At 39.7% G+C, this 25,385-nt stretch overlaps 1 protein-coding gene across 1 annotated transcript in view; it reads right to left on the reverse strand.

Moving 5' to 3' along the window:
- The window catches only part of ZNF804A (zinc finger protein 804A), a 227,152-nt gene that overhangs the window by 52,248 nt on the left and 149,519 nt on the right, over positions 1–25,385 (reverse strand). The window contains exon 2 of the mRNA XM_054043301.1: positions 16,685–16,828. Within this exon, the coding sequence (XP_053899276.1) occupies positions 16,685–16,828 (144 nt within the window). The remainder of the gene's footprint in view (positions 1–16,684; positions 16,829–25,385) is intronic.

Genomic DNA, 25,385 nt, shown 5'->3' on the forward strand with positions numbered 1-25,385 from the left:
TTGGAGTAGAAGATGACAGCTGTTTAAGAGTGCATGCCAATTCTACACAACTGTTTAGAACAGGAAGTGAAGAAGAACACTGTAATTAGTTGAAGCTGCAGGGGAGATTAATGTAACAGAATCTAATTACCTGACTTGGAATTTGGCCTATACACCAGAGTTAACATCCTTGTGCTTAAGAAAAATGTTATAGAACTTTAATTAGCACAATGGTTAAGGTCTTGGTTTTATGCTGCAAAGACAGCAACTCCAGCAGCACAATGCAGGGGAAAGTGCCATCTATTGAAGCATCATATCTTCTTGTAGACAACTGATGCTAATTGGATGTCCCTTATCAGAGTTCTGAGCTGCCCCAACCCTGCTCAGCTGGTGAGAGCTGATGAGACCAGAACACAGGGTGGTACAGCTAGTAGCTTTACTGTAGAATCCCATTTCTTTAATGAACAGCAAATTCACAGACCTTAATAAATAAGAGCCTTATGCTTATGCTTGGAAACTGAAACACACGATTTAATTTTTGCTCTCTCTCTGCAACAGCGAGTATTGAGCTATCATTATTAATAGAAAACATACTTGTGACAGAGGACAAAATTGCGGCATGCAACCTTTGATGTAAGAATTAAACTGACAAAGCCATTATGGAAGAACAACCACTCAAAGTACGACAGTCACAAATGCACAACTTTTAAAAGCTGAAAAGAGCTGCCAAGGTGTCAAGACAGGAGAAAAGCCAGCATAATTAGCATACTCAATAGCTCAATCTATTGGGAGGGAAAAAAGCAGAATTTGTTTTTGGACAATTACAGTTTAATAAATGGAAGTGTCAGTTTCTGTATAGTTATTTCTAAAGCACCCATTAAAATGTACTAAAGGCCAAAACCTCTTAAAGTCTCTGTCATGTTAGGTAGCACACTATCATTATTTCATATTTCAAGTAATTTTATTGTCAATGATAGCAGTTATAAATGTACAAGAAAATGTTTTCCCAGCACTACCAAACCGTTTGCTCTACCGAGATTATTTGTGCTGCTTTCTGACAATAACCCACAGGTGACCATTATTTTAATTTTGCACTATAGCCAGTGTACACTTTTTTCCAGAAGACAGACAGACAAACAGTCAGACATACCGAACAATATCACAGAATTCCTATTTAATTCTTCCCCAACAATGAAGTTCACTGCTGTGCAGTGGATCAGCAAAAGGCATATGCACCACCTAAGTTCAGCTGAAGCCCTATTTTTGTGCTGGCCTCTGCACATGGGTGAGTTTTATCCAAGGGCCAAATCCTGCTAGCTCTGACTTCTTCACATGGTCATTAGATTGAAGTCAACAGGGCCCTCTCAAGAGCCCAAACCGTCAAAGGAAACTGAACTTTTGTTAGTCACATGAAATCCCACTGAAGTTCTTTTGCAGGAATGGGCCCATATATGAATAAGTGAGCAGAATTTGATCCCACATTACTATAAGCTATATCTACACAGGAAACTAGGAGTGTTTGATTCTACAGCTCATGTATACATACCCATACGAGTGCTCATTGAGCTAGCGCATGTATAAGTAGTTGTGTAGCCATGGTAGCACTTGTAGCAGCACAGGGGCATGGCTGAGCTATACTGAGTACAAACCTGCCTGAAACCGGTGGGTATGTACTTGGTACAGCTCAGCCATGCCTCCGCTACCACTACCAGTGCCATGCTGGAGCCATTGCTATTTATACTTGTGCTAGTTTGATGAGCTTGATCTATACCAGCAGTTCTCAACAAGGGGTTTGGGGTCTCCTGGGGGGTCGAAAACAGGTTTCAGGGGGTCCACCAAGCAGGGCCAGTGTTAGACTCACTGGAGCCCAGGGCAGAAAGTCAAAGCCCTGCCACCTGGGGCTGAAGCCAAAGCCTTAGCAACTTACGGCGTGGGGCCCCGCCCACAGGCAATTGTCCTGCTTGCTACCCCCTAACACTGGCCCTAGCTTTTATATACAGAAAAACAGCTGTCGTGGCACTGGTGGGCTGTGGAGTTTTTATAGCATGTTGGGGGGCGGGCAGGGACTCAGAAAGAAAAGGCGGAGAACACCTGATCTACATGATTAGAGGAAATCACATCCCATAGCCTTACTGTACTCAAAGTGGCCTTTTCCTAGGATTTTTACAAGAGTTCTTATACTTTGCTTACACTGTTATTGATGGTGTTCTTATTGAAACCTGAAAATTCCATTTCATTCAACACTGGTCCTTTTCTTTTTCTGTTTGGCAACTCTTTGGCTCTTCCCTCCTTCCCATCTCTTTCTTATGGAAGATAATTTGACATGACTTTGCCTTGCTTACTTTCTTGTTAATCGGGTCAGGTTTATCAGCAGATTCATGTTTCCTCTGCTGTTAGCTGTCTGGTTATGCAGAACCAAAGCAAAGGATACCTCATAATAAGAAGTGGCTACTTTAAAAGCAAATTCTGTAGCAACAGAGCTGTGGATGAAAATGTGTCAGATAATTAGAATTTTCAGAGTAATGTCAATCAAATTATAATTGCTACCTGTTACTAAAAGTAAAAAATATTTGGAACCATCATGTTATTATCGGAGGGTTTGGTAGCACTGCCTATTATTGGTTGCCTGACACGTCTCTTTATAAGATCCTGTTTTCAGTAGCTTATAACTTTGCTAACTTTAACTGTTTGCCTGAGATTTTACATGCTGGGTGTCTACCTCAGGCTGAACTGTTTTGGAAAATTTCAGCAAAACCAAATCAGTAATTTCTGAGAATGAGGCTGGGGGGAAAACCGCATTGTTGTGCTGATAATAAACCATATTGGTGATGTTTCCTTTGAAAAGGGCTAGCGCCCTTGTGTTTTGGAACAGGACTGAAATTTGGATGTGTGGTTTACCTTGTTGCCAAATTTGCCCACTTTGAAAAATTGCACTTTGCACATGCTCAGTAGAGATTTCTTAGATTTGAGCAGATAAATTCACTGAAGATTCTGTCTGCACTGAGCTTTCTTCAGCCTGTGGATGAGTAGGACTTCCCTGCAATTGCAGCTCTGGGTTTCTCTGGGCTGTGCTAGGTCCAGTCACCTGAACTGGGAGCAGAGATCCTGTCTTTTCTGTGCTCTGTGACCCCTCCCTCACCCCACTGGGCTCAGGAAGTGTGAAGGATGAAGATTCCTGATTCAAATGCAGAGGGGACAAGAACCTGACCTCTAGAGATCTTGGGGGAGTAGATTGGACTGGGGGAGATTGGGACTGGAGGCTGACAGGAAGGCAAGGAAAACTGGGACTGGGAGTTGCACTGCAGGGGGGAGCCCAGGAGACCAAGAGGAACTGGGAGTGAGAACCAGTGGGGTGAGGGAATGAAGTGAAGGAGGAGGGAAGGCAGATCTGACAAGAAGCCAGGGTGTAAGGGGAGAACTGGGAGAGGCTGAGCAAAGAGACAGCCCTCTGAAGGGTGACACTGAGAGTCTGGATGAGAAGCCTAGGAAGGTAAATTGTGGGCTGGGAGCCCGTACTGCAGGGGGAGACAGATCAGATGAGGAGCCAAAATGGGGTGGAATTCAGACTTTAGGAACAAGGATCAAGAGATTGGGGGTACTGGGAATGGCCGGGCAAGGAGACTGGCAGTGGGAAAGGAAACAGACTGGGAGTTCACAGGGAGAGAGAGGACTTGGGGCAAGGAGTCTGGGAGTAGGATGAGGAGCCTGAGAAGTGGAGATTGTGACTGGCTAGGGTTAGAAGATTGGGACTGGCACAAGGAGTCAGGGGTGAGAAAGAGACAGGACATGCATGGCAACAGATTGGAGGGGGTGGGGCACAAGAGGGTCATACTTGGAGGGAATGGGCAGAAGACTTTGTGCCCACTATAATACCCCCTTTCAGAGTATAGTAAGGAACCCAAAATTCTTGAATCTCACCACTCCTCTGCTATCAACCCACTGGCAAAGTCTTCTATTCCCTTCTAGTGCTGGCCCACACAGAGAATAAGTGTTACTCTATTAGCTCAAGAGGTGGAGGTCTGTGCGGTGGATCCAAAGGTTCCAACCCTGCTGATGATGTATATGGGTGTCAACATGATCCCACATGATGGAATTTCTGGTAATTATTTAAAAATCTAGGAAATCACACCCTCATTAAATGTGCAGGATGAACCTGCTCTGGAGATGAATGAGGACTGTGTGATGACAGAGACTGTTGACAGTAGGACCCTGCTTCATTTGTTGCAGAAGTTGGAAGGGATGTACTAGGCAAAGAAAGGTGACGTAACTGGCACCAGATCACAAAGCAGGACTAGGATGCAGGTCAGCTGACAACCAGTCCAGTGCCCTATCTACTAGACCATGCTGCCTCCCTTGGAAGGTGTGTAGTGAATGAGGCAGAGGATTTTCAGAAGGGGGAGAAAGGATGATATCATGGTTGAGGCACTTAAATGCTGCTCTGGGGAACTGGATTCTGTCCCCGCCTTTGCCACAGAATTCCTGTGTGATGCTAGTCAAGTCAGGTAAACCAGACTTTTCATAGGTGGTCACTAATTGTGTATGCCACCTCTTCTGGGTGACTCACTTGAAACCCTGGGGTCTGCTTTGCAGAAGTGCTGATCACTCTCAGTTACAACTGAAGTCAACGTGAACTATGCTTTGAACATATAAAGTGTTATGTAATGCTGACTACCCTGAAAAATCAAGTGTTAGGTCTCTCAAATTGAGACCCACAAATAGCATATACTTTTGACCTTATATGCTCTGTGCGTCAGTTCCTTATTTGGGTGGTGTGAAAATACATGAATATTTGTGAAGCACTCAACATCCCAGAAAAGCCCAGGAGGAACTTAATAATTCTGACTTCAGAACAGGGGTTGAGTAGTCTGTAGTAAACAAGGCATGGGATGTACGCTGAAAGCAAAATACTGACTAGCTGCTCATTAAGTGAACACTGGCCATCCTGCGCACTGTAGAAAAAATAGTATGTGATTATGTAATTAAAGATTGTAGCATAATGCATATGCATAAGGTAGCACAGGAAACCTAAATTTTGAGTGCTTGACTTTCCAATCTTAATGATGCTTGTAATGTAGTTTCTGTATGTTTAACACACTGTACAGACAAATCAAACTTTTACTATTGGCTTGACTTCACTACTGTGCTAAATCAGTGCTGCTGCAATTGATGCAGTAGTGTCTGTTTAGCGCGTCTGGTGAAGATGTGCTACATCGACAGAAGCGCGCTCTCCCGTCGACATAATTAATCCATCTCAATGAGAGGCAGCAGCTATGTTGGTGGAAGAGCATCTCCCATCAACATAGCATGGTTGTATATAGCACATTAAGTCAATGTAAGTTATGTCAACTTAAGTGGCAGTGTAGACAAGCCCTATCTTGTTCTTCCCTCCTTTTGCCTGTGACTTTTGATTTTTGTGCCTGGCCTTAACTTTTGGGAGCAGGGACTGTATCTACCCGTATGTTTGTACGCAACATAGCATAAGGAGTCACTGATCCAGACTGGGACCTCGGGGTGCTACTGCAATACATAGTTAATGATAATAGCAACAAAGAAAAGGGAATTAGGGAAAAATCTGGATCTAAGAAAAAAGTCTTTTCTCCATTTCATCACACAGAAAGGTTATAAGATTTTCAGCAGTGGGAAGAGGAAGGTGGGCTCAGTTTATAATATCAGCTTTTAATGTTAATATTTGGTAGTGTTAGCATAGCATGATGACAGGAGGAAGCTGCACCAGAGCAGCTGGGCATTTAAAAGTAGCTGCATTAATCATTAATGAATTTGAATTAATATTATTTATTATTTATTATTTGTATTACAGTAATGCCCAGAGGATTCAGTCAAATCTAATTTAAGACAAGATGCAGCAAGGTGGTATAACACACCAGCAGAGGATAGAGAAGGATAACAGTGTGCAGAAGGCATGCTGGCACAGTTAGATTCAGGTTCTCTTGTTTTAAAAAAATATATATAAACAAACAGAAGACATTAATTATCTTAGCTGTTCTATGCCTAACTATTATTAGTTGTCAGTTTACCCTACGTGGTACAGTAGAAGTGAATCTGGAGGAGGTATTTGAAGAGTTTCTGCTTTACAGATTAGTTCAGGGAGAGTGCTTGTCAAATGTGCATCATGGAAGAAAGCACAGTGGTGATCCTGGGAGAAATTGACAATTGGGTAATAAAATATTGCATTACTGGCAGAGAGGAATCAGAGAGACAATATAATATGAGTAAACATTCAGGAGGGGCTAAGTTATGAAAGGCTTTGAAGGTAAGGTGAATAACTTGTATTTAATACTGTGACAAAGGGTGTGGGGACTGGCATGATTATAGTAATGGAAGTAAAATATGATAGCAGAAGTGATTTGAATGGACCCGAGAGACATGTGAATGTCAGGAAGGGCAGCAAAGAAAGGGTTACTATAGTTAAGACAGAAAATGCTAATAGTCAGGGCGGAAGTATGAGGTTGAAACTTTCATATTCAAGAAAGTTTGTAAGTAAACAGACAATTTCTACTGCTTCAGAAAATTACAGGCTGCTGAGTGAAATGTGAAACATTGGTATGTAGGTTTAATATTCTACTTGCATTCACTTTGATTCCAGTAGAACTAAATATTCTATATACTTTTCCAGTATGGCCTGTTTGTTCTAAACACACCTCATCACAGTCAATAATCCAGTTAGGAAAACAGTGTATATTAGACAGGAACAAATCTTCATGGGCTAGGAAATGTATTAAAAATGATATACAATATCTTTCCAATAATTTATAATTACTAAAAAAATGCATTTTATGGCTTGTTTGGTAATGAGAAAATAAAAGTGGCTAGAATTGCAAGAAAATTGCAGGTGTAGTATTATACTTCACTCAGTAATATTCCAGTCTAAACTGACAGATTGGAGTCCTTAATTGAAGTGGTCTAAATCCCTGGGACAGCTGGTATCAAATGACAAATCATTACTTGACATGTACCTTATGAGTAATATGAGTACTGAAAGGAAACTAAATTACAACTCTTGCTGTTTCAGAAAGCATTGCATGAGTTCTCCCCCTAAATACACAGAAAATAAAGTATGTTAATAACTAATACAAACGGATTTACTTCTTTTTACAAGTATTTGTAATAAAGCAGTGCAAGATCAGTCATTTACAAATGTTGGATGCTAGCATGTTATTAAAGGAGAACCAGCAGAACAAAACATTTTTTTTATAATTGGTTTTGTGCTTTTTTGCCTGTGTGATATATAAAGAAGATCTGAAATAAATTGTATGTATCTAGATTGATCAATCAATATTAGTCCATTCTATGGGTGGATTCTAATAATTACAAAGAGGGAAAATATTACCATCACTTTTCACAGTCCTTTTAGAGCTGATACAATTTAGAATTTTGGCTGTAAAGCAGAAGAGTCAATTGCTAAATGTAATGATATTTCCTTTCTTTTTCATGTGATTTGCAAAACCAACAGACCAAATTCAATCCTGGTGTAAATCCAGTGTAGCTCCTTCCCCCTGAAGCATTCCAGGTCTCATATTTGCACTTAGATTTCAGCAGCACTTCAGAAGGGGCATGTCAGGACCTGGGTGTTACTATGTCTCCACCCCTGCACAAAGGCAGATGAGAGTAGAGTAGTAGTGCTGTGGAGAGTGCTGCCCATATCAATTTTTAAATGTAAGAAGTGTATTTCCTTCAGCACCCAGGAAGCATTATGTCCTATACGGCATTAAAAGTGCAACTTGCTGCATTACCTTGTCTCTTAAAAGACATAATTTAGACTTTAATTTTATTTATAGAGCAACTACTATGCACCGGGAAGGCAAGGCCAATTTCCAAAAAAAGTCATGTCTGTTAGCCTAGTATCTCTAAAATAAACTCATACTTGGAATTCTCTTTCTGCCTTTGTGCTCTGGTCACAGCCTTACATTTTAGCAGAGTGTGATCTTGATTTCTGTGCCGCACCTTCTTCATGGTCCAGTGCTGTACTGTCATTTGGCAATCTTGCTTTTCTCCCAGGAACAGCAATATCAGCATTTTTTAAATGGAGTGGAAGGAAGAAATAACAGAGTTCTACTGGAACATTTCTGTCCCTCTCAAACATTACAAATCAGACACTGTGTAGTGGAAGTATGTAATGAACATGCCCAAACTTGATAATACTCCTTATAATTGTAACTACTGATGATAATACATAAAAAGCTATATTTAAAAATCATAACAACCATAACAACTTAGAAAATAGATGTAATATAATTGGTTTTATGCTTTTTTGCCTGTTCATATATAAAGAAGACCTGAAATAAATGTATATATATAAAAAATAGTGGCTGCCATTTGAATTTAACATTACCCTGCGCAGTAAAGAAAAACAGCTCCTTCTGCAGAAAAAAATATATAGAAAAAAAATGCCAAAGTGATTTTCAGCAGTGAGAGAGAGCTACCTATGGTTCAATTTAAATAAAAGCTTTTAAATCCCAGTCCATGTTTAATTAACATTCAAGAGAGTCAAGATTGCCTGCACATCAGGAGACACAGAAATGAGAAATATCACTGTGCTCTAATGTGATTAGCAAACCGAAAGAAGCAATATAAATTTGCTCCCTATCTGGAAACTAGTTTTCTGCTTGTTTGATTGCAGGAACTCAAGGGAAGTGGTGGAAGCCCCATCACTTAAGCAATTTAAAACTAGAGAAGATGAAGTGCACCAGAATAAGCTGCAGCAAAGTATTTTGCATTGGCAGGAAATGGACAGGACAGGATGATGCCGAAGATATTTTCCATCCCTGATTTCTGTAAGCCAAATTCTACCAAGGACAGGAGCTATATTATTTCCATGTAGGAAAATGGAAAAATTGGTGTTTCCACTTCATTTTTGTGATTTCTGCCTGATAATTCCACTGGGAAATAGGGTTTTTCCCTGCCTGCTGCAGAAGGGGCAGGGACTTTGGCACTGAAATTCTCATTTCTTAGAAAATCTACTGGGCCAAGAGCCATTCGTGCTGAAGCTATGTGCCGCTGATCAACTTCATGGCCCACAGAGTCTTCGACAGCAGCCCAACTCTTGCCATATCGTCTGTGTCTTCTGATTCCACTCCTCCTTTTTAAGCAGGTTTCAGGGTTTATTAGTGACCCAGCAAAAGCTAATGCTGAATCAGTCAGAATCCAAGTGCATTGGAATTTTCTGTGTCTTTAAGAGAATGACACTGCAGACAATGACCTTCCTCAGGCTCTACCTCCAGTCTGCTCCCTCACTGAGTTATAGGAGACCTGAATCTCCACAAAGCACTCACAGGGTGAAGGTAAAGCAGGATGTATATACCAGAACCAGGAGGGATCAAGATATAAAAATGAAGTGAAAGAAGTTCAACATCCTCCCTTTATAAAAAAGTTGACCAAATGGAACCCCACTTTTATGGGGCTACCAAACTCTGGTCCGCTATATTGTGTCTATAACCTTGGATTTGTTTTGTATGTGGAAGAGTTCTTTGGAGTCTTTTGAAGCGTTTAAGATTTCACTTTGAACAGGGCTCAGTTCCAGTATGCTGCTATAATACAGGACATTTTAAAAGCCAAGTGTTCCAAGATGGTGCTAGTCAGTATTTTGTGGCAATGACAACACTCTCAAGACAGTTTGCTGCCTTAGCCTGATCCTATGTCAGTAATGTGAATGTGACGTATTTTGAATAGACAGACATGAAAAAAGTAATATAAAATGTTGTTGGTCTTCAGCCAAGAAGTGGTTGATTTTAGGGCTTTGCAGCAGGTCAGTTTCCATTGTTAGAAATTTATGCTATGGAAGCTAGTCTAGTGTATGTTTATTTACACTACATACATGTTCTTATCTATACGCTGTACATAAATTCCATTATTCTTAATCCAAGATTAACTCAACTATACACAGCTCCAGAGACTCAGCCCCATTACCTGGAGCTGCCTTTGTCACTGTCCTTCTAGATCTCAAATTTCCCTCCCCATTGACATAGGACCTTTATCCATGTCTATCATCCTCCAGTCAGGACCCAGAAGAGCAGCAGCAAATTCATGATCAGCAGATTGATTGCAATGCTCTATTCATGCTCAGTAGATTCATTATAATACATTTTATGGAGATTTGTTTTATCACCCCTAAATATACTGGGAGGTTGTTTTGTTTTTAATCTTGTGCAGCAAAGGTAACAGAATTGTTTTTTATCAAATTCAAAGCAAAATTCCTATTTCTGATACGTTCCCTCTGTCATTTTGAGGTTACAGGGATTAAAAAGCAGTGAGGTATCACAATAGAAAGATCAGGTTCCAACACACCACTGCTTATGGCTCTTTTCCCCCCCAAATACTGTCTCTGCTGACAACCACACATCCATTTGCATTTTCTGATGTATAATAGATATAGTTTGAGCTACAAGTAATTCTCTTGCATAGATCTTGATGGGGAATTTCCCTTCGGAAAGCCTGCAAGGTCACAATAGCTCTGGTTAATTTACTTAGAATAATAATAATATGTATCTTTAATGGATATGCATCCTGTGACAGACACTTTGTTCATCACAATCTTTGTTGAAAAGTTTGGGTTTTTTTTTAAAGAAACCTTTGGTTATGGAAAAGTGGAGACACACAGCGTGTTTTGTTTCAAGTGAAGAGTTAAGGTGGGTTGTGCTGTTCATTATCCCTTTCAAACAACATAGTTTCTTCTCAAAACAATGATGTTTGGATGTTGTGAATGGCAGTTGGCAGAGGAAAGAATGATGGAAGTTGGCACAGGAAAGAATCCACTATGATGGATGAGGATATTTATTTATTTATTTTCACAAAGAAAGAAAATATCCACACATCTTGATTTAAAAAAAAAAAAAAAAAAGCTTAAAAGATGACTGTTTTTTTGTTTTTACATTGTCTAAGGAATTAGACAATTGACAGCATATATTTACAGTGGTCAGCATGTTAACATTCACCACTGTATAATCGGCTGCCCTACATTGTTTCCTATATAGGTGCACATAAACTTAAGTTTAAAATGTCTTGAGGGGATCATCTGAAACCTTAGTAAAATTGGGGTTTTGTAAAACTGATCTCATTTTCACCCTTCTTCTTCACTTGCTATGTGTTAGTTCAGAAATAGTTTGTGATGTTACAAACACCCAAATACGAGCAAAGACTCCTTTCCGAATGGCTACATTATAGGTATTCTCTATAATCAGAATGCAGTATCTCAGAAGGCCAGTGCAGAGAAGATAATGTGGGTTGAGAGGAAGGGAGAAGCCAGAGGATCCATGGTTATGCAGATCTAGTGGCAACAAAACTTCACACACGTGGAGTGGGGTGCAACACCTGCTACTGCAGCCCACAGGCATTTCTCCCCCTACAATTCCTGCGTAGGTCCTTGCACACAACTAGTTTAATTATATAAGGAGGGGTGATCTTCATCCAGTGAGCCATATGTTGAGGAATGGCCTCTGACTTTAATGGGACCATTTTGTGCCTGGGTTGCACTCATATGACTGTAATCTAGCTGCATGATTAAACTCTCTTTGGCATTAGCTCTGTTATTTTACTTTTCATCCACATCTTGGTGTTTTTGTTATTTTTAAATTTGTTTTGTTTTGTCCTGATACTGAAAGAGCACTGAAAGATCAGATATGCTTCTGTGGTGTCAGGTGGTTAGTCAGAGGTTCCAGGACAGTGCTGCGGGCTTTCAAATTCAGAAATAAAATCACTTTGTTCTTGTGGAAGCAAAAGTCCCTCAAGGAACAACTGATTCGGGAGACCTTGTGTGATCTGGCCTTCCTCACTGCAATAACAAAACACTGCACTATGCTGACTCTCACGGGCTGTTAGATGAAGGTCATTTATTGCCATATTCTGTATATTCAACTGCCGCTCCAACACTGAAGTGTTCTGAGGAACACCTACAGGAATTTCCATTTTTCCCTCATGTCAGAAAGTTATAGGTAACATTGCTGACAGTTGCCCAGACAGAAATACCTCCAGAGTCTTCACAATCCACTAAAGGAATGTAATCACTATTTTCTATGTCTGAAGAGATAAGGCAGATATCCCTATAGTTGAAGCAAGTATTTTTTATAAATAGAGGATCACCTTTACTGCAGTTTTAATTGATGTGACCAAAAAAGAAAAGATTCCGTGACAAACACTGTATTCATCCTATGCTTCCTTATCAACAGAAGAGAGACAGGGTGATCCTATGGTTTGAGTAGTAGCCCAGGAGTTTGAAGAGCTGGATTCTATTACCACATCTGTCATGGACCTTGGACAAGCTATTTAGGCCCACACTGTCCAACAGCGAGTTAAATGATAATGCTTAGCATCCTTAGCTCTGATTTTGTCGTCTCTGAATGGGTATCTGCTGCTGTTCCCTTGCACTTGGAACTGCTCGGTGTTTTGTTTTTTTTCTTTTTCAAGTCCCTGAGGCAAGGAATTTTTTCCCCATGGACACACTTCTTGTAAGCACCCTTTACAGATGCACTGGTGAACTGTACAGATGTTACTCCCCAGGTCTTGTGGTCAAAGCTAAGAACAAGAAAACACTAAAATAAATTAGATCTTGAGGCAACAGCCTGAACCTCAAGAAAAAAAGGTGCTCTGATGTCTCTCTCTCTCACCTGAAGAGAAAGATCCCTTAGCATGATCTTGAAGCCAGATATTCAGACTTGTCAAACACAAGAAATCAGGGCAGCTCTTGACAAAGCAGTAAGGCTCACATTCAAAGAGGACAAAATTACAGGTAAGTAAATAGTTTTATTATTTTCTATTCTGCTGCTACATCAGGCTATAAACTGCTGGAAAGTAGCAAGTCTTAAAGAACAGCCTCCTTCAGTAATGTCTGGCTGCAATAGTTCCTGAGATGGGATAAGGACAATCTCCTGATGGTTCACCATGAGACTACCATACCCTGGGAATGTGATGGTTTGGTGAGCTGTCACTTTGTAGCATCATTGTGCTATCACCAGTAGATCATCCACATAGCATTAGGTCTTGATGGCACTGGGATTATAGATAGCTGCTCTGCAGTCTGTGGTATATTGGAAACTGGTTAAAAAAAATGACAAGCTACATCTTACATGTGAGAGATTTCCAGGTCCAGCTTGCAGGATGGGGGTCTCTGAAGGAAGCCATGTGATCTGGGTCAGCTGAGTCAGTTCTGCAGCCAGTTTAGAATAAGGTGGGGTGAGTTGGGCCTCTCTGTTTTTAGGGAACAGCCTGCTTTATGTCTGTTTCGGGGTTCTTGTGTGTTATTCTGAAGACTGAGAAATAAAGTTGTGTTATGTAGCAACCTTTCACCAGGAGTATTTATGTCTTTATCTCACTTCTCTGTATGGATGACAAACACAACAAAGTCCATAAACTTTGTCTTGTGGGAGAGGCAATGAGAGAATAGTTAGACAAGTGGCTCCCAGATTGTTGGAGCAGAAAGAGAAGAGAGGGAGCAAGAACTGGCCTGCTGAAATGACTATTAGGTGCCTGCTGAGTGGAAGCCACCAAAAATGACATCATGGAAGCTGAGGAGGAAAAGACCTGCCTGGCAGAGCTGAACATAGGTATGGGAGTTCTTGGATTTTCCAGTTAGGCTTAATTCACCTGCTCAAGCACTGGCACAGCTAAGGCTCTATTGTTAGAGAAGGAGAATTCCCAGGCTGTATCAACATTCGCCCCAGAATTTTCTGTCCTTGACAGATAGAAAGGAAGGTAGAGGGGAGAGGGTGGCAAAAATAAATCCAAGGACAAAAAATCTCTGACTCTTTTAGCATGAAGATGGAAAATTGTGGGGGGCAAAGACAGTGCAGTTCACTGGGTATACCTGAAGAGGGCACTGACAGGCAGAATGTACTTGATTAAAAAAATGCAAAAAGAACCTTGTCTCTTTCAAAAACTTGGGGGGAAGGGGAATCAGAAAACTCACCATATCGAAACCAACAGATTGCCAAGTTAGCAATGCTATATTTAGGCAGTTGTATAAGTGGTCTGAATTTCTGACAATATCATTTGTGCTGAGCACGCACAACTTCTGACATCAAGGGGATAGTGATGCTTACCCAACTTTGTAAGACAATTTGACATCAACGGATGAAAATCACGCCATAAGGGCTAAATATTCCTTATTACTATTATTTCAGGAACAATATCCTAATTTGCCAGGGTTAGTACAGAGAATTATCACTTTGTTTGGACGCACTTTGTTCTACAGATGGACTCAGACTGCAAATTTGCATCGGAATCCCTAAGAGTAAGGTATTGTATTCAAAGTTGATCCAAAATGTGAAGGAGACTAGTTTCTGGTTGTTGTTTGGATGCAGACAGAAATCTCATATGATCAGCTGGCCTTACAAAATATCCCCCGTTTTGGGCTGAAATTTCATGAGGGCTATGCCTTCCCATATCTAGGTATAGTGCCTAGTACATTTTGAACACCACTGCAATACAAATAAACACACAAAAATATTAACCATTGAACACTAGTCTTTATTTGGATCACTCCTGACCTCTAGGATCCAAAACACTGTCTTCTCATCCCATCTATAACTAATAGAGAAAAGACTAAATGCTGCAGTCTTTGCTGAGTCCTCTTTGCTTTAAAAATTTGGCAGCGACTGAGAGTGCTGCTGAGTTGGCTTGTTCTGTCCCTGCTGGGGATAGCGAACTCAGTGTGGTGTCAGTGACAGTTCCTACTGAGTCTCAGTCTTGCTTTTTCCCTGAACTTAGGATCAGCTCATTTTATGAAAACTGTTTAAAAAAACCTGACGAGTTAAATTTAGTATCATAGGAACATAGAAACTGCCATAAAGTTTGGCTCAATGCTCTGTCCACCTTAGAATCCTGTCTGGCAGAGGCCAATGAAAGTATAAATCCTATGAAAGAGAGAATCAGAAAATCCTGCCCCTAGAAGAAGATCTATATTCATTATTTTTGTGTCTTATCTAAAGTTCACAGGAGATTTAACCATTTTCTTTTTATAAATTTGCTTTTTATTTAAAAAAAAAACACACACCTGGATAGATTACTTTTAATACTATATATTGTTCTAATGGAATGACTTGATTCATGTTGCTCATAATGAAAGAATATACATGGGATTTAAGTGGGTGACGCTAAATTCCAAAAGGGAAATTCATTGCACATAGCCAAAGATTCTACAGTTATTTTCATACGTCCACCATCATTCTTTTGAGTTTCCAGGTATTCTGCACATCTGAGTTGCATAAATAAAAATGCAGAACAGTTAATTGTTACCCAATTTTTGAAATTCTGCCAACAAATGACTACAGCGTGGTGTTACAAAAAACAAAATTAGTTTCTCATTTAAAGTATCTTTCTCTCCTGCCTTTAACAGGAGGCTTTTGTGAATAAGATGCTGGATCTCTGTAGGCTTCTACATAAACTCTAATTATAAACCATTTAAGGACTGATAGAGTAATTTGTGTACTACCTAATTAAAAATGTAGTGTTTACTCCTTCTAGTGATGAGAAAGAGAGAAATGATGTGTCCCAGGAAGATGCTTTGGAGGGGAAAAAAAGGCAGGGCAACTATCATTCTGGAGAATGTGGTTGTGTTAGATGATGGTGCAAGTGGCACAGAGAGGTCCATGAGAGTACAACAGAGATAAATGTTTTGTAAACTTGCAAGCAACATAGGAGACTCAGCACTATGTTTGGTCCTACACTTCACTCTTTATGTACTTTCTAGCTCAAGGAATCAAAGTCATCAAATAAAACTATCCAACTGAAACTACGGATAAGGAAATAATATCTAAAATATTTTTTACACCTTACTCTGAAGCATACAGTTCTGATCACTGTCAGAGACAGGATACTGAATTAGAGAGACTAATGGTCCTATCCTGTAACACAGTTCCTATGGTCCGGTGATTCCACTGCCTTGCTTCTCACTATGAATTCAGTATTGCCTGTAGCAACATAAATAATCATAGTGGCATGCAGTATTTTAGAGAAGGTTAGTATTGAATATACAAATATGTGCATTTCAGAGTTCACAATTAGCTCATAGCTAGCTGTGAGTCAAAAACTGTGTATTCTTCTTATTTATATTTTTATCATTGATCCATTTTAAAAAAAAATTACAATTTATTTGAGAAATGTAATTGGTGGTAAAAGAAAACCTAGCAATAAGTTCTCCATTCCTGTAGAATCAACTGTGATGAGAATTTCCTATCTGCATCTGTGGTAAGAAGTGTTTCCTAGGGCACATTTAACTAATAGACTACAATATTTATTTATATGCCAAACTACTAAGAAACTGAGAACCACTGAATTTTACGTTCATGTTTTTCTGAGTACGTTTCAACACTCCCTGCTTCCATTCACTTTTAGAATGCTCACAGTTCCCATAGACCTGGGTATTTTCTCTCACAGTCAGGTCACCTTGGAGGTTCCCTTGTCAAAACATCTTTTAAGATTTATTTCTAAGCAAACTGCACATTTCAGTTCTCAGTTCTAGGGATTACTAACTATGGACATAGTTGAAGCCTGGATTTTCAGTCACCTCAGGGATTTGGACACCCAGTTCCTCATTAATTTTTATGAAAATTGGTGGCGAAATCCTGCCTACTGAAGTAAATGGCCAAGCTCCCATTGACTTCTGCAGGGCCAGGATATCATCCTGGGTGTCCAAATCCCATAGGTGGCTTTGAAAATGCCACCTGGAATGACTACATATCTAGCAGATTCCTCTTACCTGTTTGTGAGCATGGTCATATGAGTTAATGTGATTGTCAAACTCCTGGTGTTTGTAGTACTGTTTGTCACAGAGTTCACAGTAGAAGTTGGCCTTAAGGTCTTCTAGGGCTTTTGCTATTGTGTTCTCCTTTTCAGCATAATCCTGAAACAAAACAAACAAACAAAAAAACAGCAGAACTTTAGTTGTCCCTCTGATGCTAGAAATTGGATTTGTGCTCTTCATTTTAATTATATTTGTCAACATTGATACTGCCATAACTAAAAGCATGCACATATTTACCAGGTCACACTGCACATATTTTCTGTATCAGGTGAGAGGCACACAGTTGTGCACATTCCGATTTGCTGCACAACTGAAGGCTACTCTTAGGATATCAGAAAGATACAAGTCTAGAGAAGCAATTTGTTTAAAGTTCTGTCCAAAAAGGCCAAATATTTATCATGCCTAAGGTCACATTAATGTTAATGTCTGTCAAATAACCAATGCTTAAAATGTTCAGCGTATAGTGTACCTAACCAGAACAAGCATGAAGACAACAAAATCACTAATCTACTCTGGTTACAGGACAATTCCAATGAATGATGATGCTACAAAAAATAAAATAAAACAACCTCCCTTAGAATGACCTATCTGAAAATATACACAGACAGATAAACTAAAGGATCATTTCTGTGATGGAGGTTTAATGATTTTTTCCCCTCAATTTGTTATTTGTCATCGGTAAAAAAGAAATACAGCTCTGCTGGTCATTCATATATTAACCTCTTGCAAAGAATCAGAGTTAAAAATAATCTTGTTTATTATTGGAGAATAAATTCTATAAATTCCTATTTGATGTTTTCTTTCCTAGATACATTGACTATAGTATTGCCTGTTCTTGAAGACCATAGTCAGTGTCTGATTCTGATCTCAGATCAGTTTGACATCAGGGTAACTCCATTGACTTCAGCGGTATTACTCCCAATTTGTAGCACTGTGTGTGAGATCAGAATCAGGCCCTAACATTCCAATTGGTATAAACGTTAATTACTCCAAGTCCATACACTGAGGAAAGAATACATTTGTCTGGTTAATTATCTGGTGATTAGTATGAGGCTTCTTAAACCAACTTTAGTTTCTATCAGTCTGTTTCTCTCAACAACCTCCTTTTTCAAGGAGTAAAATAAGAAAAAAAAACACTATGAAAAATTATTTTATAATCATACCACCTAATATTGACCTTATCTCTGAAAAATGAATTAAAATGTTCCCCATTATACTTAATTATTAACAATTGTAAAAGCATGTCATACAAAGTCTGTTTTTAAAATAGCTTGTGTAAATTTGCAATACATTATGGAGTTTCCTAAAAAGTTCAGAAGAGGTGTTTTTTTTAAATAAATAATGGGAGTAACAATCATAGTAACTTCAGTTTTAGAGTTGCATCTTAAAATGGTACTTATTTCAATATAATTCAAAGTGGCAGAGCAGCTGGCAAACATTGTTGATTCATTCACAAGTAGCATAATCATAGCTATTTTATCATCTACTTTCATTTGTTACAATGAAATCAGATTGAGTATTTGCTATTAGGATACAGTAGATAGCACTATGGGGTTAGAGTCATGAAAAGAATAACAAAATCAGCTCAGAATTTTGTCTTGAATGGAAGCTAAATGGCTCAATGTTTCTAATGAGGAAGGGGAAATCACACATTTTTAAAAATGTTTTTTAGATTCTTATGTTTTATAAAAACTAAGTTTCATATGAAAACCAAGTGAGCTATCCGTTCCAGGAATGAAAGGTGCTACTTTATACTTAGAAATAAATGTATAGTGTATGGGAGCCTAGACTGGAAGCCCTGCAGTTACTAACGTGTTTGAAACTCTCTATTTCAAATCACTTCTATAGTTGCTTAGTGTGGATGAGTTTGGGGTTGAAGTGGGGGGCAGTACAGTCAATCTCTGAGGGGATGGAATGTCTTGCAACACTCTGCAGAAACTGGTATGGAGTTGCGGTGGTGGTCTCAAAAGAGATTCACATCCAGTCTTGCTTGATTAGGAGGGGAGGTGCAAAATTAAGTGGTGGAGAGATTTGTGAAATGAAAGCATTATTACAGCTCTAGAATGTTGTATAAGACTGATTAGAGGGAAACATGCAAGTACAAGAATATGCAAGACAGGAACAGTGACAAACCATGATGATGCTATTTTTCATTTCTAAAACACTTCATTTGAGGATCGCAAAGCCCTTTACAAATCAAACACTGAGCCAGATTCTGTTACTCTTACTCACATGGAACAGCACCTAATTTCTTTAATATCCTCATTGATGTCAATGGTACTGCTTCTGGAATAAAGTACTACTTATCATAAGAGTGAGACAATCAGGGCCACTATAACTGAAATGAAGTTTACTTTGCAATTATACTCGGCAGAGCCAATGCATCATAACAGAAATAGCAGTTCCTTGGGCCATGGTAATCATGCCACCACAATGCTTATGCAGCCTTAGTGCTTAGACTCATACCAGTCATTATACAGGGACCACTACCATTGAAATACACTATGGAATTTTTAAAAATACACAACAATTCTGCACAACAATATATAGCAAAAATAAAGATGCAACTGTGACGTTGCACTCCATATGTTTATGGAAATATGCTTATGAGTATAAATATAATGTAACTGGAATATACTTTATACAAAAGGTCTCTTGTAAGGTATCATTACAAAGCTTATAATCTACTGGGTGTGTTCATCTTATTTGTATGAATGTGTCATTTTTGTATCTGAAGCTAGAAATATTGTAACTATGCAAAGTGTGGGCCATTAATGATGGCTTGGAATCTTGATGGCTCCCATTGACTAGGACAATTGGTTGTGAATGGCTCTGTTTACTTGCAAATCTTCCTGGGTATGTGCAGGCCAGCCCTGAAAGAATGGAGAATGAGGTCTTACAGTGACATGTGATCATGTCACCTAGTACTGGAATCCATCTTAAGCCTGGTGCTTTTCCATTTAGAAGGAGGGGTGGGGACCCAGAGAGACAAAAGATTCCTGCCTTGTGCCAAAGCTATAAAAGGGGGTGGAACAGAACAAAGGAGGCTGCCACTCATGAGAAATCCCCTAGTTACCATCTGAGCTGGAACTGTCTGTACCAAGGGAAAGGATTGGGCCCAGACTAAAAAGGAGTCTAGTCTGTAAAAGAAGCTTATTGGAACATCTCTGAGGGTGAGATTTACCTGTATTCAGTTTCTTAAATGTATTAGGCTTAGGCTTGCGTGTTTTGTTTTATTTTGCTTGGTAACTTACTTTGTTCTGTCTGTTATTACTTGAAATCACTTAAATACTACTTTTTATACTTAAGAAAATCACTTTTGTTTATATCAGTGTTATAGAGGGCAGACAATTTATGAGTTTACCGCGTATATGTTTATACAGAGTAAAACAGATTTATTTGGGGTTTGGATCCCTTTGGGAGCTGGGTGTCTGGAGATAGGTGACTTGCTGAGCAGTTTTTGGTTAAAGTCTGCAGCTTTGGGGGCGTGGACCAGACCTGGGTCTTGTGTTGCAGCAGACTAGCGTGTCTGAGTCAACAAGGCAGGGTTCTGGAGTCCCAAGCTGGCAATGGAAAATGGTCTTAGAAGTAATTCCAGCACGTCAAGTGACAGTCCCAAAGGGGTCTCTATGACCAAATCCGTCACAGCAGCTACATCTAGTTGAGACTGCAAGTGGAACCAAGTAGGCAGACTGTAATAACAAGAGATGGAACCTGGCCAGAACACTGGGGAAACATCACTACCTTTAAAGAAAAGCTTAAAGAAGTCTGGAAAGACCTCAAATGATCAAAACATTTGGTTTTATATCTCAGTGCAAATACTATTGCAAGCCTTTCCCATTTTTCATGAAGAACAAACCTGATCAGCTGGCCCACTAACTGTAACTAACCTGGGCACAGGATTGCTTTGCTGGTATTCTGCATGGATTTTCTGGTATCATGGTACATTTGGGGATTTCTCTTGACCTTAGAATGAGGTAAACACTAGTGCTGCAGTGTGTCTAGTAGCCAACTTTGGAGACCTATTGCTGCTGAATTGGAGGTGGTCAGTCGATGGGAAAATGCACGGAGCCTGGTATTTTTCTGTGCATTAAAGAAGTGGAGAATTGACTCACTTTGTTAGCATCCCCAAAGAAACAAGATAAGTGAGAGAGCAAGTAGGCCACCAACTTAAGGGGGGAGGGGAGGAAGGTAACTTCCCCAAAGTTATCACAGATTGGAATGGTACATAGTGAGGGTGTACATTTCAGGTTACTTTCTCCCCCGGCGCAGCTCCAAAGACTGCAAAAAGATAAAAGAATGTGGTTTCAGCACTTTTCAGGAACAGGCCTTCAGTGTCCATTATGGGCCTATACCTAAAATATACTCTGAGCATTTGGTATGTTGATCCTAGAAAGTGCTGAGCACCTCTGGTGAGGTGCCCTGTTCTCAGCAGGATAAAGCCGATAGTATGCAAAGGCTAATTCTTAATTAGTCATATAAGATTGTTAGTAGAGAGCTGTGTGATATGATGCTCCATATTCTTGATAGAAATATGCTTATGATATGAATATTGTATAACTAAGATATATTTTATGCAAGATGGCTCATGTAAGATATCATTGGAAAGGTTATGATTTACTGAATGTGATTATCCAATTTGTGTGCCTGTATCATTTCTGTATCTAGAGTTAGGAATATTGACTATGTAACAATTACAACTGTGGTTATACTTGGAAACACCCACCAGACAGTAAGCAATCAGCCTTAATGGGCCATTAGGAAAAAGACAATTAGTCTTCCAAGATGTAGATCCCCCATCTTCCGGGAGTTCCTTCCTGTGGACATTGCAAATAAACCTGGTTTCATGGTTTCTTTGACACTGCAAGGTCAAGTGATAATGTCACCTGGTAAAAAGTACCACCTTGGACACTGCTGGTACTTTTCTACTGGAAACAAAGGCTTCCTGCTTTACGTAAATTCTATTTAAGGCTGGGGTGTAAGGCAAACAGGACTCTTCTCCATTGTCTTTTTGCCCAAGAAGAAAGACTGCTGAAAGTACCTGAAGAGACAAAGGAACTGAGCAGTGGGAAAGGCAAGGGCTGAGTCCAGACTAAGACAGGAGTCTAGTCTGTAAAGAGAAATAACTGGAATTCTAAGCTACAGAAACTCTGCAACAGGATGGTGAAGTGAGAGCATGTATCTGCTGTTCTACTTTGCTTGCACTAGCTTCATACAGTCCATGCACAACAGGGTTGAGGAAGGTTCTACAGATGCTCGGAAGTAAAACAGAAAGAGTGAGATTAACTAATGGAATAAGGAAACCACTATTAATCGCCTAGAAAGTTCCTGGCTCAGCGTTAGGAGAAAGTACCTCTTTGTGTGATTCTTTACTATTGTTGCTTGACACTCTGCACAGATGCAGAAGAGGGGAACATTTTTTTACATCTTCCCAATCTTTTTTTCAGCCACTCAGACCAAGTCAGCATGTAAATCCAGATATACAAAGATATTCAGGTGCCTAAGGAGGATGATAGGACCTAGTGGTATTTCAATAAGAGTCAGACACATAACCTGCTTCAGCTCTGCTGAAAATCCCACTAAGCACCTATCAACGTACTAGGTGCCTAAATAACTTTGAAAATCTGGCCCCTAGTCCCTAATAAAATGTCCTAACTTTGTCCAGATGAAGATGGGTTTGAACGCTAATACTGAGCACAAAGGACGCATCCGGTTTGCGTAAAATGAAGCAGATTGCAATTTTTGTCATCTTCAGTACAGGCTGCAGCCCACAGAGAGTAGGTCTATGCAAGGTTTTTTACCTCAAGTAAACTGATTGCCAATTAACTGGAGGTGGTTAAGTTGTTTGTAAAAGCTAATCTGGACACTCTCCAAACATTTGTTCCATGTGGGAACAGTCTAGGTAAACTGCAAATGGTTTTAGCCCAGAAAAATACATTTTGGGAGTGTCCATACTAGTCTTTAAAAATTATTACCTACCCCCAGTTAACTGGCAATCAATTAATTTGAGGGGAAAACACCCTAGTGAAGACAAGCCTGTTATATCCTTGGGGGCAACAGTTTTAGGAAGAAATCACTGGAGACACAGTGAGCTGTAAATCTTGGAGCAGCCATTTATTGCTACACCAGAACTAACCAACAGCCAGCCCAAACAGGCTGGGCTATCCCCTAATAATCTAACTCAGTTGCCATAGCAACACAAGATCATATTACCACAACAACCAAATACACAACAAAGTCCTCTGAGACTACTGGTTCCAGCAACCAGTACTCCATCTTGTTCCAAGTAATAGGCCACATCTTTCCTACCCCACCAGAGTCCACTTCATTAAAGAGGATGGCAGCTCTGATGTACATTTTAAAATTCCGTGGGTTACAATTGGACCCTTGAACTCACTTAGGCCATTTCTGCTGAATGTTGAGCTACCTCCTTGCTAAATAGACATTATCAGGTAGTATTGAGGGACACATCACATACCAGCATATGAAATTTTAGGGGGGAAAAAGGTGCATGTTCCATAAAACCAACATTTTTATTAGTCACAGATTGAATCTAAATAACAAGAATAAGACAAAAGAAAAGAAAAGAAAAAGGATGGGCGGAAACACAAAACGGGCCCTGATAGTGCAGACAAGGATGCATGTCCTTAACTTTATGCACATGACTGGTCAATGGGACAATTCCTGTGTAAAACTTAGCAGGTATGAAATTGTTTGCAGGATCAGGGTCCATGATGATTACCAAACACCTTCTTCTTATCAATCAAACTCACACCTTCCTGTGACTACTGTGCAACATTTTAATCATATTTAGTCTGGGACCATAGATATTTATCTCAGTGTTCCATATTCCTCTTTTTATTTAGGCTTTGGGGAAAAATCATTTTTAATTTTATTCTTGTTTCCACCTTTAAAAGATTTTTCTAAAATAAAAGTAAAATGGCAATATAATAGTCTCTTTAATTAAAAATCTGACTTTTTTTCTGCCATAGTGCATATGTTCCTCTCAACACCTTTTTAAATTTATCTTTGATTGGTTACAATTTACAAACCATTTTCCTTTCAAATAAATAACCCTAAGCCTTTTGTTATTTAAATACAAATCAATGACTCCAAAGTGTGACTATTATACATTTGACCTACTGAGGAATTGTATTTTGAATTAAAGTAAATATGTCCACTGAGTTTTCACAGTCAATTTGTTTGTTATGAACAGAGCACTTCAGAATTTAAAATGATGTCTATTCAAATAAATGCTGGATGAAATCCCAACAGAAGGCTCGGTTATTTTTCTTTACAGACCTTTTTTCCGATTCCATTTTACAATGGCTTTCCAGACCATTAAACCTTTTCATGGAAATTTACCATCTTTCTTCTATCTTTTTATAGCTTCAGGGATCCATCAGTACTAGCCTTACTTTATGTGTTATGAAGTTATGTGCCACAAGTACTTCAATATCAAGTCATTGAAAGGATACCTTAGCACTGGGCAGGTCTAAAACAATCATCAGGCTTGCATGTGTCTGTCTTCAATTCTATTTGAAGTAGATAGGAAAAAGTTCCAGCCTGAACATTTACCAAGAGAGAGATTCTAGTTTACAGTCCTGGAGCACTAAATTTCCACTTATCCTTCAGGGAAGGAGTATCTTTCTTCCAACATTATTCAATAAAATCTTCCACTATTATTCAATAAAATTCATCCTGAAGGGGCAGATAGGTGGAATGTTAAGTTCAGGAACTGTATCTGATGCAAAAACTAAAAATTCCAATACCCAGCCAAAACCAACTAGCTCCAAAGCCCAACTAAAAATTCAACTTGTAATTATGAACCTGTGCAATAGCTCAACCAGAAGGGATAGGCTTGATGCTTAAATTATTGGGTTAGGTTCTTTGGCTTGTGTTATGCAGGAGGTCAGACTAGATGAGGATCCATGACTAAGGCTCCAAGGTCCTATGGTAATACAAATATTAATAAAATAAAATAATCATAATTAATAATAAATAATGTTCCATTCTGGCCTAAAAATCTATGATTTTATTAACCTGGCTCCTGTGCCTACGTTCCAACAATAGTGATTTAAACCTGATAGCTCTAGAGTATCTGCTGTCAGGGCCAGCTCTGGCTTTTTGGCCGCCCCAAGCAAAAAAAAAAAAAAAAAAAAAAATGCAGATGTGCCCCAGCTAGTGGGGGGGAGGAAAGAGAGAAAAGGGGGGTGGCCAGGGCTTCAGCGGGGCGCTGCCACGCAGCCTCGCCGCCTGCCAGGAGGGCTCTGCAGTGCTCCGGTCGGCTGGGACGGAAGGACGTGGGCTGGCCTGCCGGGCTTGCTGCAGGGCACTCCCGTCCTCCACGCCGCCGCCCCCTACAGGGTGGCCGGAGCGGAACACCACCAAAAAAAAAAAGCGGCCGTGCCGCCCTAGGATTGGCAGAATGCCGCCTCCTACAAGCTGCCGCCCCAAAAACCAGCTTGCTCGGCTGGTGCCTGGAGCCGGCCCTGTCTGCTGTATTTACCACCCTAACATTCTCCTTCAGTTTCCCATTGCTACCAGAAGTGAAGTAAAAGAAAGTATCTGGAGGAACAAAGATGACAGCGTAAATTAGCTATTCTGATATTTAAAAAATGACAAATGCTGCAGTGTGATCCCAGACAGAGAGCCT

The sequence above is a fragment of the Malaclemys terrapin genome, chromosome 11 (genome assembly GCF_027887155.1).
Source record: "Malaclemys terrapin pileata isolate rMalTer1 chromosome 11, rMalTer1.hap1, whole genome shotgun sequence".
NCBI classification, from domain to species: Eukaryota; Metazoa; Chordata; order Testudines; family Emydidae; genus Malaclemys; species Malaclemys terrapin.